The sequence below is a fragment of the Oncorhynchus nerka genome, linkage group LG26 (assembly GCF_034236695.1).
Source record: "Oncorhynchus nerka isolate Pitt River linkage group LG26, Oner_Uvic_2.0, whole genome shotgun sequence".
NCBI classification, from domain to species: Eukaryota; Metazoa; Chordata; class Actinopteri; order Salmoniformes; family Salmonidae; genus Oncorhynchus; species Oncorhynchus nerka.
The window spans coordinates 2,497,588-2,514,419 of NC_088421.1; the positions used below are offsets into that span (position 1 = coordinate 2,497,588).

The 16,832-nt window shown below is 40.7% G+C and overlaps 1 protein-coding gene across 4 annotated transcripts in view; it reads right to left on the bottom strand.

The window, feature by feature from the left end:
• cln3 (CLN3 lysosomal/endosomal transmembrane protein, battenin) overlaps window positions 1-14,390 on the bottom strand; it is a 29,231-nt gene extending 14,841 nt beyond the window's left edge. For 3 of the 4 annotated variants that reach the window (XM_029635306.2, XM_029635304.2, XM_029635305.2), the window contains exons 1-8: window positions 14,011-14,390; window positions 13,832-13,868; window positions 10,081-10,177; window positions 9,893-9,967; window positions 9,479-9,558; window positions 9,186-9,271; window positions 951-1,023; window positions 658-801 (exon numbers count right to left, since the gene is read on the bottom strand). In XM_029635306.2, the coding sequence (XP_029491166.1) occupies window positions 658-801; window positions 951-1,023; window positions 9,186-9,271; window positions 9,479-9,558; window positions 9,893-9,967; window positions 10,081-10,177; window positions 13,832-13,868; window positions 14,011-14,065 (647 nt within the window). In that variant the 5' untranslated portion in view covers window positions 14,066-14,390. The remainder of the gene's footprint in view (window positions 1-657; window positions 802-950; window positions 1,024-9,185; window positions 9,272-9,478; window positions 9,559-9,892; window positions 9,968-10,080; window positions 10,178-13,831; window positions 13,869-14,010) is intronic. The other variant, XM_029635307.2, reaches the window with a different exon arrangement.
• Window positions 14,391-16,832: the final 2,442 nt, after the last annotated feature.

Here is a 16,832-nt window from a genome sequence, read left to right on the forward strand (position 1 = left end):
CATTGTCGGCGGTTGTGAGGCTGGTTGGACGTACTGCCAAATTGTGCACAACCTTTTAGAGAAATAAGCTTTTTGTGCGTATGGAAAATGTCTGGGATCTTTTATTTTCAGCCCATGAAACATAGGACCAACACTTTACATGTTGCGTTTATATTTTTGTTCAGTATAGAACTAATTTCTTCCCGGTATGGGACCTCCTGTGTGTGCATGCGCTTGTCAAAATATCACTTAAAAGGGCTCCTTTACTAGACTACCGACACACGCTCATCCACTCACAACATATTTCCAGCCTCCAAACTGGTGAATGGAAAGAGACATCGGTTACACAAAACACCAAAAAAATGTAATGACATTTGGCGATTTGAGAATTGATGCACCCACTGCTGTCCTCGCGCATCCACTCATCTCTGCCTTGGCAAAATGTTAGTGTTCTCGTGGAACCACATCGCAGTTTTGAGCGTAGGTTATACCACCATTCGCAAAATGTTCATGCCTCTGATGTACGGTAATGATAAATAACGGCATAAAAGCCTAAAGATTCATTTACATTTGCTTGAATTATTGTGATAGGCTCATGTTTCTGGCACAGCGTACCCCCACTATTTATTTTGCCAGTACGCCGTACCGAACTACCTTACTTTCACCCCTGGGACTAACCTGATCACCATGGCTACAGGGATGACCAGCATGATGAGCAGCGTGTTCCTGGGCGAGAGGCCAGCCTGCGTGAGACCAGAGTACAGCAGAGCCCCGGCCACACCTGCTCCACCGGTGCCCGAGCCCCAGCCCCCCAACACATCTCTAAGAAGGCGGATAGAAAGAGACACGGGGTGAGATTGTCGGAAAAAAACTATTGAGAGGGGTTTGAGTGAGAATACCTTTTATGTAAAAAAAAAAAAGAGCTGCAAAGTAAACAACTTATAGAACTGTTAGTAAATCAGGGAGTCTACCTGCTAAAGAAGACAGTGAGAGAGAGGAAGGAGAGCTCTCCCAGTCCAGCGCTCACACTGGCAAAGATCACACCTAAAAGATACACAGTACTTTAATATGGATGCAAATATGTACTCTAATACGATACACATAATAATAGGGTTTCAAAAATGAATGGTTAAAATACCGTCTCACAGCATATCGAGTAAGGGTGAAACAATTGTAATACATTGCCTTATGAACGTATTCATTTGCCTTGAATTATTCCACATTTTGTTGTTACAGCCTGAATTCAAAATGGACTAAATAAAATAAGTAATACCCCATAATGACAAACTGAAAACATGTTTTTAGAAATGTTTTGTTAATTTATTGAAAATGAAATACAGAAATCTCATTTCCTTTTCTTCTAGGATTTTGTCTGTGCTTCGTTCCATCCCGTTTATTTTTTATACTCCCCAGTCCTTAACGATGACAAGTCTACCCATACCATGATGCAGCCAACACTATGCTCGAAAATATAGAAAGAGGTACTCAGAAATGTGTTGTATTGGATTTGTCCAAAACATAATACATTGTATTCAGGACAAAAAAGTAATTGCATTGTCATTTTTTTTTTTTCAGTATTACTTTAGTGCCTTGTTGCAAACATGATGCATGTTTTGTCATATTTGTATTCTGTACAGGCTTCCTTCTTTTCACTCTGTCAATTAGGTTAGTATTGTGGAATAACTACAATGTTGTTGATCCATCCTCGGTTTTCCACTATGTCAGCCATTAAATGCTTTAACTGTTTTTTTAAAAGTCACAATTGGCCTAATGGTGAAATCCCTGAGCTGTTTCCTTCTTCTCTGGCAACGGAGATAGGAAGAATGTCTATGTTTGTAGTGACTGGGTGTATTGATACACCATCCAAAGTGTAATGAATAACATCACCATGCTCAAAGGGATATTCAATGTCTGCTTCTTTTTTTTACCATCAACCAATAGGTCCCCTTCTTTGCGAGGCATTGGAAAACCTCCCTGGTCTTTGTGGTTGTAATTCACTGCTTTACTGAGGGATTTTACAATTATCTGTATGTGTGGGGTACAGAGATGAGGTAGTCATTAAACAATCATGTTAAACACTATTATTGCACACAGAGTGAGCCCATGTAACTTGTGACTTGTTAAGCAAATGTTTACTCCTGAACTTGCCATAACAAATGGGTTGAATACTTATTGACTCATGACATTTCAGCTTCTAATTTGTAATGAACATAATTCCACTTTGACATTATAGGGTATTGTTTGTAAGGCCAGTGACAAATTCTCAATTCAATACATTTTAAATTCAGGCTGTAATACAACAAAATGGAAAAGGGGTGTGAATACTTTCTGAAGTCACCGTAAGTTCTGCCTTTCTTGTGAGTTGAAAGGGTCTATCTGGGATTGGTACATTATTTTTAAACTATATACAGTATATAGCCATGGATTCTTGAAGAATACTTATAAATGCTTCATGAGCTTAGTTCAACTGTCCTAACCCATCAAAACCCCAAATGTAAGTCTGTTTTACTCCATTGTTGGTAAACAATATCATTGCAAACAAATAAGGTTAAGATTCAAAACATGGTTAAAACTACAGCGCCTTCAGAAAGTATTCATACCCCTCGACTTATACCACATTTTTGTTGTTTTACAGCCTGAATTCAAAATGTTTCTCACCCATCTACCTCATAATGCCAAAGTGAAAATATGTTTTGACATTTTTGCAAATATATTGAAAATTAAATACAGATACATCTCATTTACATAAGTATTCACACCCCTTTGCTATGACACTCCAAATTGAGCTCTGGTGCATCCAATTTCACTTGAACATCCTTGATATGTCACAACAACTTGATTGGAGTCCACCTGTGGCCAACTCAGTTGTTTGGACATGATTTACAAAATAAAAAAACTATATAAAAAGGTCCCACAGTTGACAGCTCATGTCAGAGCAGAAACTATACCATGAAGTCCAAGGAACTGTCCATAGATCGTCGAGATTTGTGATGAGGCATACATCTGGGGAAGGGTATACAACTATTTCTAGAGTGTTGAAAGTTTCCAAGAGCACAGTGGTCTCCATCATTGCGAAATTGAAAAAATATGGAACCACCCACTCTGCCTAGAGCTGGCCGTCTGACCAAACGGAGCAACCAGGCAAGAAGGACCTTGGTCAGGGAGGTGACCAAGAACCCAATGACCACTCTGACAGAACTACAGAGTTCCTTGTCATAAATAGGAGAACCTGCCAGAAGGACAACGATCTCTAGAGCACTTCACCAATCTGGGCTTTATAAGAGAGTGGCCAGACAGAAGCCACTACTTAGAAAAAGGCACGACCGCACACCTGGAGTTTGCAAAAAGACATGAAAGACTCAGATCATAAAGTAAAGGATTCTGTGGACTGATGAGACAAAGAATGTACTCTTTGGCCTGAATGCAAAGCACCATGTCTTGAGAAAAGGATATTTGAAATTGGATTACAACTTGTTTTTAACCAAGAAAGAATAATTTATAACGGACTTTTTCCAACATAACATAGTCAGATCCCCTTATTGTATGGTACGCTTTTAAAATGTTCCCTTAGAGGACATGCAATTCAACACTCATCTTTAAAAAAAATAGCAATTTAGGTCAGGAGTTCATATTAACAAAGGAAATAGCAGGACAAACAGTACAGATAGATAGCAATAAAAACTGTACCATAGAGGCACAGAATATGTGGAAAACAAAAACAAATAGAGGAACTTATTCAATGAAGATCAAGTGTAATATATTATAAAAAATAAAGCGAACTGCTAAAAGCTTGGAACACCTGTATTTGGGGAGTTTCACCCATTTTTCTCTGCAGATCCCCTCAGGTTTAAGTCCGGGCTCTGGCTGGCCCAATCAAAGACATTCAGAAACTTGTCCTGAGGCCACTCCTGTGTGCTTAGGGTTGTTCTCCTGTTGGAAGGTGAACCTTCGCCCCAGTCTGAGGTCCTGAGAGCTCTGGAACAGGTTTTCATCAAGGATCTCTCTGTACTTTGTTCCGTTAATCTTACCCTCAATCCTGACAAGACTCCCAACCCCTGCCGCTGAAAAACATCCCCACAGTATGATTCCTGCCACTATCACGCTTCAACGTAGGGATGGTTTCATCCAGGTCACCTCCCTTCTCTCCCGATTACTCAGTTTGGCCGGGCAGACAGCGCTAGGAAGATTCTTGGTGGATCTAAACTTCGTCCATTTTTGAATGATGGAAGACACTGTGTTCTTGGGGACCTTCAATGCTGCAGACATTTTATGGTACCCTTCCCCAGATCTTTGCCTTGACACAATACAGTTTCAGCGCTCTACGAACAATTCCTTTAACCTCAAGGCTTGGTTTTTGCTCTGACATACACTGTCAACTGTGGGACCTTATATAGAGAGTTGTGTGCGCCTTTCCAAATCATGTCCAAACAATTGAATTTACCACAGGTGGACTCATATCAAATTCTAGAAATATATCAATGATGATCAACAGAAACAGGATGCACCTGAGCTCAATTTCTTGTCTCATAGCAAAGGGTCTGAATACTATTGTAGATAAGTTATCCGTTTTTAAGTTGAAATAAATGTGCTAAAATGTCTAAAAACCTGTTTTCGCTTTGTCATTATGGGGTGTTGTCTGTAGATTGCTTAAAAAATGTATTTAATCCATTTTAGAAAAAGGCTGTAACGTAACAAAATGTGGAAAAGGTCAAGGGGTCTGAATACTTACCGAAAACACACACACTACCAGTCAAAACTTGACACACCTACTCATTCCAGGGTTTTTATTTGAACTATTTTCTACAATGTAGAATAATAGTGAAGACATCAACACTATGAACTAACACACATATGGAATCACAAGTGTTTCAAAAAAAATCTATTCTTTAAAAATCTTTAAGAACCCAACCTTTGCCTTGACAGTTTTGCACACACTTGGCATTCTCTCAACCAACTTCATGAGATAGTCACCTGGAATACATTTCCATTAGCAGGTGTGCCTTGTTAAAAGTTCATTTGTGGAATTTACTTCCTTCTTAATGCGTTTGAGCCAATCAGTTGTGTTGTGACAAGGTAGGGGTGGTATACAGAAGATAGCCCTATTGGTAAAAGACCACGTTCATATTATGGCAAGAACCGCTGAAATAAGCAAAGAGAAATGACAGTTCATTACTTTAAGACATGAAGGTCAGTCAACGTGGAAAATTTCAAGAGGAGGAGGAGCCTCTTAAAGAAAAAGTTACAGGTCTGTGAGAGCCAGAAATCTTGCTTGTTTGTAGGTGACCAAATACTTATTTTCCAACATAATTTGCAAATAAATTCCTAAAAAATCCTACAATGTGATTTTCTGGATTTTTTTTTCTCATTTCGTCTGTCATAGTTGAAGTGTACCTATGATGAAAATTACAGGCCTCTCTCATCTTTTAAGTGGGAGAACTTGCACAATTGGTGGCTGACTAAATCGTTTTTTGCCCCACTGTATGAGCCCTGTATCAACAGGTATAATAAACAGATATATATAGAAGGTTGAATATATTATTATATTTTTATTACCTGCTAGATCTCTCTCTCTTATATTATGACATTTCAGCTAGATCTACTGTCTCTATTATATTATGACAGACCAGCTGTATCTACTGTCTCCATTTCACTTTTGCCATTGATGTGGTCCTTCCCTCTCCTCAACGGCCTGAAATAGGCTATTTCATGTGGGTTGGGGTGGGGCGGCAGACACACGCATCTCACATTTCATGACATTACATGTTTATATATTGCTTCTAAAAAATAAAAAATAAAAATCACAAATAATATTTTATATTATTCATTTCAAACAAGGGCATTAGCATGTTCAAAAAAATATTCCTCCACAATCGCTAAATGAAGCGTCCTACAACAATCTCTGTCTCACTTTCCCAATCAATTTATTCTAAAATTGTGTGTACATCTGTATATCTAGACTTAGATTTAGCTTTCCCTGACTGAGTCGCCATAATGATTGATATATATACACAGCTGAATCTGCGCGTTTACCAAACAATGCAGTGTGTAATATGTGTAGCTCCTTCCGGTATGAAACTTCAATAGCGGATGACTCTCGTTAAGCTGGAGCTTACGACATGGGTTGGTCTTGCAACACATAAACATGGAGTATTGCTGTTTAGCTCAGCTCATTGGCTATCTACCCAGCTAGATTTCAAGACGATCAGTGGTCATTGGGTTAAAAAACAGTCAATCAACGAAACAGCAAGCAAATCATTGGTGCACAATGATGTCATGACTTGTTGTCTTCAAATCAGTTTCTTTCAGTCAATACGTCCCGCGAAATGGCCCATCACATTTGATTGTGTTACAAACAAACCAGTTGATTGCAGTGAAACCAAACATGACTAGAAAAGTCACGTTTTGTGTGGGTTATTTACCTGGAATGTGTCGTCGAAAATGGAATGAGACGAAATTCACGACACGGTTCACAAAATTTTATCAAACAAAAGATCATTCATTGTGTAACAATGAGCATTGGAATTGCAAACAGACGAAGATCGTCAAAGGTAAACGATTTATTTTAATGCAGTTTGTGATTATGTTACGCCTGTGCTGGTTAAAATTGTTTTTTTATGGGGCTCTATGATCAGATAATCGCATCGTATTCTTTCGCAGTAAATCCTTTTTTAAATCTGACAACGCAGTTGGATTTGCAAGATTCTAGGCTTTCGATACATGTGAGACACTTGTATTTTCATGAATGTTTAATATGACTATTTATGTAGCGTGCGCAGAGAGGTTCATATACACATGACTGAAAGGTTGCTGGATTGAGACCCTGAGCTGACAAGGAAAAAAATGTGTCATTCTGAACCACAAGGCAGTTAACCCACTGTTCCCAGGAACCACTGCTTTTAATCAGGGCAAGGTGACTGGAAACATGACCGAATACAAACAGTGTAGCTATTCCCTCCGCAAGACAATCAAACAAGCTAAGCATCAGAAGAGACAAAGTAGAGTCGCAATTCAACGGCTCAGACACGAGAGGAATGTGGCAGGGTCTACAGTCAATCACGGACTACAAAAAGAAAACTAGCCCCGTCGCAGACCCCAATGTCTTGCTCCCAGACAAACTAAACAACTTCTTTGCTCGCTTTGAGGACAATACAGTGCCACCGACACGGCCCGCTACCAAAACCTGTGGACTCTCCTTCACCGCAGCCAATGTGAGTAAAACATTTAAACGTGTTAACACTCGCAAGGCTGCCGGCCAAGACTGCATCCCTAGGCACGTCCTCAGAGCATGCGCAGACCAGCTGGCTGGTGTGTTTACGGACATATTAAATCTCTCCCTATCCCAGTATGCTGTTCCCACATGCTTCAAGAGGGCCACCATTGTTCCTGTTCCCAAGAAAGCTAAGGTAACTGAGCTAAAAGACTATCGCCTCGTAGCACTCACTTCTGTCATCATGAGGTGCTTTGAGAGACTGGTCAAGGATCATATCACCTCCACCCTACCTGACACCCTAGACCCACTCCAATTTGCTTACCGCCCCAATAGGTCCACAGACGACGCAATCGTAATCACACTGCCCAAACCCATTTGGAAAAGAGGAATACCTATGTAAGAATGCTGTTCATCGACTACAGCTCAGCATTTAACACCATAGTACCCTCCAAACTCCTCATTAAGCTCGAGACCCTGGGTCCAGACTCCGCCCTGTGCAACTGGGTCCTAGACTTTGACGGGCCGCTCCTAGGTGGTGAGGGTAGGAAACGACATCTCCACCCCGCTGATCCTCAACACTGGGGCCCAACAAGGGTGCGTTTTCAGCCCTCTCCTGTACTCCCTGTTCACCCATGACTGCGTGGCCATGCACGCCTCCAACTTAATCATCAAGTTTGCAGACGACACTACAGTGGTAGTCTTGATTACCAACCATGACACGACTGCCTACGGGGAGGAGGTGAGGGCCCTCGGAGTGTGGTGTCAGGAAAATAACCTCACACTCAACAAAACAAAGGAGATGATCGTGGACTTCAGGAAACAGCAGAGGGATCACCCCCCTACCAACATTGACGGGACAGTAGCGGAGAAAGTGGAAAGTTTTAAGTTACAGGGGGGAACACATCATGGACAAACTGAAATGGTACACCCACACAGACAGCGTAGTGTTGCTCCTCTTCAATCTCAGGAGGCTGAAGAAATTTGGCCTGGTCACCAAAAACACTCAAACTTTTACAGACACACAATCGAGAGCATCCTGTCGGCCTGTATCACTGCCTGGTACGGCAACTGCTCCACCCACAACCGCAAGGCTCTCCAGAGGGTAGTGAGGTCTGCACAAAGCATCACCGGGAGCAAACTACCTGCTCTCCAAGACACCTACACCACCCGATGTCACAGGAAGGCGAACAAGGTCATCAAGGACAACAACCACCCGAGCCACTGCCTGTTCACCCCGCTATCATCCAGAAGGTGAGGTCAGTACAGGTGCATCAAAGCGGGGACCGAGAGACTGAAAAACAGCTTCTATCACAAGGCCATCAGAATGTTAAACAGCCATCACTAACAATGAGTGGCTACTTACTCAAATCTCTAGCCACTTAAATAATACAAAAATTGGATGTAATAAATGTATCACTAGTCACTTTAAACAATGTTTTCATACCCTGAATTACTCAGCTCATATGTATATACTGTACTCTATACCATCTACTGCATCTTGCCTATGCTGTTCGGCCATCGCTCATCCATATATTTATATGTACATATTCTTATGAATTACTTTACACTTGTGTGTATAAGGTAGTTGGTTGTGAAATTGTTACATTACTTGTTAGATTCTACTGCATGGTCAGAACTAGAAGCACAAGCATTTCTCTACACTCGCATTAACATCTGCTAACCATGTGTATGTGACCAATAAAATTGTATTTGATTTAGGCTGTCATTGTAAATAAGAATTAGTTCTTAACTGACTTGCCTAGTTAAATAAACGTTAAATAAAAATAATTAATTAATCAGCTAAATCAGCTATTAACAGAACTGCTGGATGGCTGATAGATGCGTCCCCATGGTTACCATATCAGTGAGATAGTGTCTGGTTTCAGGGGAAATGTCAGAGCTGCAATGTTCTAGGAATTAAAATAGTGATCAATGATCATATGTCAAACGTTTCCATCCCCATTCACAAACATAGGCCTACACACACACACATTACCCAAAACGCTTATCCACATGGTAGAAGAGAAGGACACCACAAGGAAGCTTGCAATCGCTGTTGCAACGCATACCAACACTCGGAATCTGTGGACAAAAACACAACCTCCAAATTGACATGTGCACTCAAATTGGCAAACAAACTGGTAATGTAGGATAATATTGTTTCTGTATTATGTTATGATTAGCAAAAGCTAAGATACGGCCATTGACAACATCTTATTACAATGTTAATTTACTGTAAGAAAAATTATTCAAAGACAACTGGGAAAGCACCATCTGTCCTTCTCTTACCCATATGGGAGATTGTGGATAAAGAATGGAGCAGAAAACTTGATCATGAGAGTGGGAAGAATATCAGCCAACAAAACAGCCTTGGAGAGGGGGACAGAGAGGTCACACACATGTTAACCAGGCAGGATCAGGCTGGTCACTTTAATACATGTTTACATACTGCTTTACTCATTTCATATGTATATACACTGTATTTTAGTCAATGCCACTCTGACATTGCTCGTCCTAATATTTATATATTTCTTAACTCCATTCTTTTCCTTTAGATTTGTGTGTATTGTTGTGAATCGTAAAATATTTCTGCACTATTGGAGCTAGGAACATGAGAATTTCGCTACACCCGCAATAACATCTGCTGAATAAAATAACATTTGATCACACACACTGTCACAGCTGCAGTGCATCTTTATTTACCGCGGTAGAAACAGGGCTGCAGTCGTAACGACTTATTTTTCCATCTTCAACGTCCAAGGCAACTGTGGATGGGGTCTGAAGAAGAAGGACATGGAGAGAGAATGAAAGAATATTGCCAATATAGTACTTTGATACTAACAACAGATACAAATGCTATGGTGATACAGCATTCTACAACCCATTCTTACAGGCGATGTGGAGTTGTGAGACCCTTGTTGATTTAAGATGTCATGGGCTGCACTCAGCATCACCACGTACGCAAAGTTATTGCACAACCCCAGCAACCTGAAGACAAGGGTCAGGAGGAAAGGTGGGAGACACAATGTTGAATTTCAAATCATTCATTTCTATTGCCTGCATTTCAGAACATTCAGTGCAAGGGGGGGGCATGCAGAGATGATGATAAGTATCAGTGAATGATAGCAAGTTCACTGAGGCTACGCAATGATGTTGTAGGGCAAACTGAGGATAAGATGTAGCCAGCCTTCCTATGTAGATTAAGACACCGCGAAGCTAGTGCAAGATATTGCTTGGAAAACGTACCTCAATCTAGGTATGACAATTGCGTTGTACTACGAATTGTCCCAACTGCTCACCGAGTAGAAGGAACGACTGCTAGTTTTTAAGTAAACTGCCGTTTTTGTCCTCATGCTAGCTAGCAGAAGCCACAGCAGCCATTTTAGAATTCCATAATGGCTGCTGTGGCTACATACATACTTATAGCTGGGGCCAGACAGAATCTACAAGGAGGGGTTTAGTCAGTCTTTACAACATATAGTGCCTTCAGAAAGTATTCACACCCCTGGACTTTTTCCACATTTTGTTGTGTTACAAAGTGGGATTAAAATGTATTTAATTGTCCTTTTTGTCAACAATATACACAAAGTATTCTGTCATGTCAAAGGGGGTGGGTATAAACTACTTAACCAAAAGTATATGGACACCTGCTCGTCGAACATCTCTTTCCAAAATCATGGGCATTAATATGGAGCTGCGGGCACTTGAATCCATTCATCCACAAGAGCATTAGTGAGGTCGGGCACTGATGTTGGGTGAATAGGCCTGGCTCGCAGTCGGCGTTCCAATTCATCCCAAAGGTATTCGATGGGGTTGAAGTCAAGACTGTGCAGGCCAGACAAGATCTTCCGCACCGATCGACAAACCATTTCCCTATGGGACCTCACTTTGCGCACGGAGGCATTGTCATGCTGAAACTGTTGTCACAAAGTTGGAAGCATAGAATATATGCTGCGATGTTAAGATTTCCCTCCACTGTAACTAAGGGGCCTAGCCCAAACCATGAAAAATAGCCCCAAACCATTATTCCTCCTCCACCAAACTTTACAGTTTGCACTATGCAATGGGGCAGGTAGCGTTCTCTAGGCATCCGCCAAACCCAGAGATGTCTGTCGGACTGCCAGATGGTCAAGTGTGATTCATCACTCCAGAGTCCAATGGCGGTGAGCTTTACACCACTCCAGCTGACGCTTGGCATTGCACAAGGTGATCTTAGGCTGGTGTGAGGCAGCTCGGCCATGGAAACCTATTTCATGAAGCTCCCGACGAACGGTTATTGTGCTGATGTTGCTTCCAGAGGCAGGTTGGAACTCGGTAGTGAGTGTTGCCACCGAGGAGCTACACGCCTCAGCACTTGGCGGTTCCGTTCTGTGAGCTTGTGTGGCCTACCACTTCGCAGCTTAGCCGTTGTTGCTCCTAGATGTTTCCAGTTCACAATAACAGCACTTACAGTTGACAGGGGCAGCTCTAGCAAGACAGAAATTTGACAGACTGACTTGTTGGAAAGGTGGAATCCTATGACGGTGCCATGTTGAAAGTCACTGAGCTCTTCAGTAAAGCCATTATACTGCAAATGTTTGTCTATGGAGATTGCATGGTTGTGTGCTCTATTTTATACATCTGTCACCCACAGGTGTGGCTGAAATAGCCAAATCCACTAATTTCAAGGAGTGTCAAAATACTTTGTTTTTTTTTTTCCGGGTAAGTCTCTAAGAGCTTTCCAAATCTGGATTGTGCAACATTTGCCCATTTTGTTTTCCAAAATTCTTCAAGCTCTGTCAAATTGGTTGTTGATCATTGTTAGACAACCATTTTCAGGTCTTGCCATAGATTTTCCTGAAAAACTGCCCAGTCCTTAATGATTACAAGCGTACCCATAACATGATGCAGCCACCACTATGCTCGAAAAATATGTATTGGATTTGCCCCAAACAAAACTTTGTTTTATTAACAAAAAGTGAATTACTTTGCCACATTTTTTGTAGTGTTAGTTTAGTGCCTTGTTGCAAACAGAATGCATGATTTGGAACATTTGTATTCTTTACAGGCTTCCTTATTTTTACTCTGTCAATTAGGTTAGTTGTGGAGTAACTACAATGTTGTTGATCCATCCTCAGTTGTCTCCAATCACAGCCATTAAACTAACTGCTTTTAAGTTACCATTGGCCTCATGGTGAAACCCCTGAGCGGGTTCCTTCCTCTCCGGCAAATGAGTTAGGAAGGATGCCTGTATCTTTGTAATGACTGGATGTATTGATCCACCATCCAAAGTGGAATTAATAACTTCAACATATTGAACGGATGTTTTTTTTACCCATCTAAGAATAGGTGCCCTTCCTTGAAAGGCATTGGAAAACCTCCCTGGTCTTCGTAGTTGAATCTGTGTTTGAAATTCACTGCTCAACTGAGGGATCTTACAATTATCTGTATGTGTCAGGTACAGAGATGAGGTAGTCATAAAAAATAAAAATGTTAAACACTATTATTGCACACAGTGAGTCCATGCAACTTATTATGCGACTTGTTAAACAAATTTTTACTCCTGAAATTATTTAGGCTTGCCATAACAAATAGGTTGAATACGTATTGACTCAATACAATTCAGCTTTTCATTTTTGATAACATTTGTTTAAAAAAATGTTGGAAAACATAGCACTTTGGAGGTGCTCATGAGTGGCGCAGAGGTGTCACGACCGACCCTGGTTCGAACCCAGGCTGTACCACAACCGGCCGTGATCGGGAGTCCCATAGGGCGGTGCACAATTGGCCCAGCGTCGTCCGGATTAGGGGAGGGTTTGGCCGGCATTGTAAATAAGAATTTGTTCTTAACTGACTTGCCTAGTTAAATAAAGGTTCAATAAAATACAATTATGGGGTGTTGTGTGTAGGCCAGTGACAACAAATCTCAAATGAATCCCTTTTAAATTCAGGCTGTAAGAACAAAATGGGGAAAAAGTCAAGGGGTGTGAAAACTTTCTGAAGGCCCTGCAGCTTGCCTGCCCTATTCCATCGAGTACTTAACATGCGCACCAATTATTCAATACTCAACTGATTATGGCGTAAGGCCGGCGAGTATGGAAGTCGTCATGTAAACACCTTACTCTGTTTATCTATATCGGCGTAAGGTCATAATCGACGTAAACATACGCCGATTAAAACACTTGGTTTTATGAGCAATCTTTCGAATTATTAGCACATATTAACAGTTTAATCGGCGACACACTAGTGCGTTTGCGCGAGTGAAGTGATTTAGGAAAAACATATATATGCATCTTATAAATTGTTTTTACATACAAACTTCATACAGTGTGTCCGAAATCCGAATCAAATAGTCTACGCAAAAACAACATGGTCACTGTGGTAGAATGTTTCTTGATTGGCGACTTTCTGCATTGATCAAAAGTCCCATCAGCAGCCTGATTTCACGTGTCGAAGCATGTAAACACATTTTAAACAAACTATTGTATTAACCTGACTATCCACAGTAATCGCAAGATTGTGTGCATGTAACCGTGTTCACTGTAGCTAGCTAAATAGGTTTGATTCAAATAACGTTACATTTAAAGAAATGAAACACTAGGGTCGTTTCTGATTTCACATCACATTCACCACAGTAGAACATTATCCCAAAACTAAACTCACCAAAAACCAGTCCAATTTCTCCAGCGCGAGCTACGACCTACAGACAGTAGAGAGAGATGGTGTTAATAAAATAACCAAATTAAATATAAATAGTGAAATAGCCTACTAGCTAGCCATCCACACAGCAGTGTGATCTGTCTGATCGGTGTAACAAATCATAAGTGTAACACACGATTTACCTTCACTGTCAGATGGCATATCTGGGTCTGCATTGACGCTGACTGCTTGGTCCATGATTAAAAACGAATTAAATCGATTATTAAACAGCAGCTACATAAACAGCTATCTAACGTTATTCTTACACAGCTGTCCGATTAGCTAGCAATCTAGCTAGCTACTTCCTCAATGTTATCTTGTGGTGTTCCGCAAATTTCCATACGTCACAGATTTGACAGCATGTTTTACAGAACTTCGGGCAGACATGAAAATGTTATAGCTAACTGACTAGTATAAAACGTTTTTCTTATCGCTTAAATTTTGGTTCATAGATGTTTACGACATTGCAACTTCGGACCGATTCAAGGAAAACAACAAACATCGCGTGTAGCAGCGAAATATCCCCCCCTTGAAAATACTACAGCGCACTGCTGGTTCCACATATTGCATGTGGAGTACCACAGTATGAGTCATAATACTCATAAAACCTATTTTGTATAGACTTACCCTGACATGACGTTTTGATAACCATGCATATCTCTCTAGGCCAAGGTTACTTCTCAGCTGCAGATGTAATGATGTCCAGCTTCTTGGACTTCTTGGACACTTGTGCAATATAATTAATAACTGTGGCTATACAGTTGAAGACAGAAGTTCACATACACCTTAGCCAAATACATTTAAACTTTTACATTTTTACTAGGATTAAATGTCAGGAATTGTGAAAAACTGTCTTAGGTCAGTTAGGACCACCACTTTATTTTAAGAATGTGAAATGTCAGAATAATAGTAGAGAGAATGATTTATTTCAGCTTTTATTTCATTCATCACATTCCCAGTTCGTCAGAAGTTTACATACACTCAATTAGTATTTGGTAGCATTGCCTTTAAATTGTTTAACTTGGGTCAAACGTTTCGGGTAGCCTTCCACAACCTTCACAGTTGGGTGAATTTTGGCCCATTCCTCCTGACAGAGCTGGTGTATCTGAGTCAGGTTTGCACGCTTTTTCAGTTCTGCCCACAAATCTTCTATAGGATTGAGGTCAGGGCTTTGTGATGGCCACTCCAATACCTCGACTTTGTTGTCCTTAAGCCATTTTGCATTGGAAGTATGCTTGGGGTCATCGTCCATTTGGAAGACCCATTTGTGACCAAGCTTTAGCTTCCTGACTGATGTCTTGAGATGTTGCTTCAATATATCCACATACTTTTCCTACCGCATGATGCCATCTATTTTGTGAAGTGCACCAGTCCCTCCTGCAGCAAAGCACCCCCACAACATGATCCTGCCACCCCCGTGCTTCACGGTTTGGAAGGTGTTCTACGGCTTACAAGCCTACCTCCTTTTTCCTCCTAACATAACTATGGTCATTATGGCCAAACAATACTATTTTTGTTTCATCAGACCAAAGGACATTTCTCCAAAAAGTACGATCCCCATGTGCAGTTGCAAACCGTAGTCTGGCTTTTTTAATGGCGGTTTTGGAGCAGTGGTTTCTTCCTTGCTGAGCGGCCTTTCAGGTTATGTCGATATAGGACTCGTTTACCTATGGATGTAGATACTTTTGTACCCGTTTCCTCCAGCATCTCCACAAGGTGCTTTGCTGTTGTTCTGGGAATGATTTGCACTTTTCGCAACAAAGTACCTTCATTTCTAGGAGACAGAACGAATCTCCTTCCTGAGCGGTATGACGGCTGCATGGTCCCATGGTGTTTATACTTGCGTACCATTGTTTGTACAGATGAACGTGGTACCTTCAGGCATTTGGAAATTGGTCCCAATTTCAGTGTAAGGTCTACAATTATTTTTCTGAGGTCTTGGCTGATTTCTCTTGATTTTCCCGTGATGTCAAGAAAAGAGGCACTGCATTTGAAGGTAGGCCTTGAAATACATCCACAGATACACCTACAATTGACTCGAATGATGTCAATTAGCCTATCAGAAGCATCTAAATCCATGACATCATTATCTGGAATGTTCCAAGCTGTTTAAAGGCACAGTCAACATAGTGTATGTAAACTTCTGACCCACTGGAATTGTGATAGTGACCGATAAGTGAAATAATCTGTCTGTAAACAATTGTTGGAAAAATTGCTTGTGTCATGCACAAAGTAGATTTCCTAACCGACTTGCCAAAAACTATAGTTTGTTAACAAGAAATGTGTGGAGTGGTTGAAAAACGAGTTTGAATGAATCCAACCTATGTGTATGTACATTTCTGACTTCAACTGTAAATGCTACAAAATCCACCTTCTTCACAATAAGTGTATCTAGATCAGTTGATTGACGTATAACATTTGCAACTGATTGAGGAGCATCCAACGCCACATCTTCTCCAACACTGTGGCCTCTTGCCCCGTCAACTCTTTTCACAACCTCCGCATAGGAGATTTGCTGTACAGCCCTGATCCTTGACACCTCAACCTCTTTCACCATAACAGGGCACTGAGGGAATTCAAGAATATAATCCCCACCACAGTTGCAACATTCAATAACGTCTGCAAACACTTGACACATGGCCAAACGTTTTACACTTCTTGCATTGCATCGGGTTTTGCACAAACACTCTCACAAAGTATCTTTTACAGTGCATTCGGAACAGTATTCAGACTCCTTGACTTTTTCCACATTTTATTACATTGCAGCCTTATTCTAACATGTATAAAAAAATATTCCATCATCAATCTACACACAATACCCCATAATGACAAAGTGAAAACATGTTTTTAGAAATTTTAGCAAATTTATTACAAATAAAAAACAGAAATACCTTATTTACATAAGAATTCAGACCTTTCCCTATGAGAATTGAAATTGAGCTCAGGTGCATCCTGTTTCCAATGA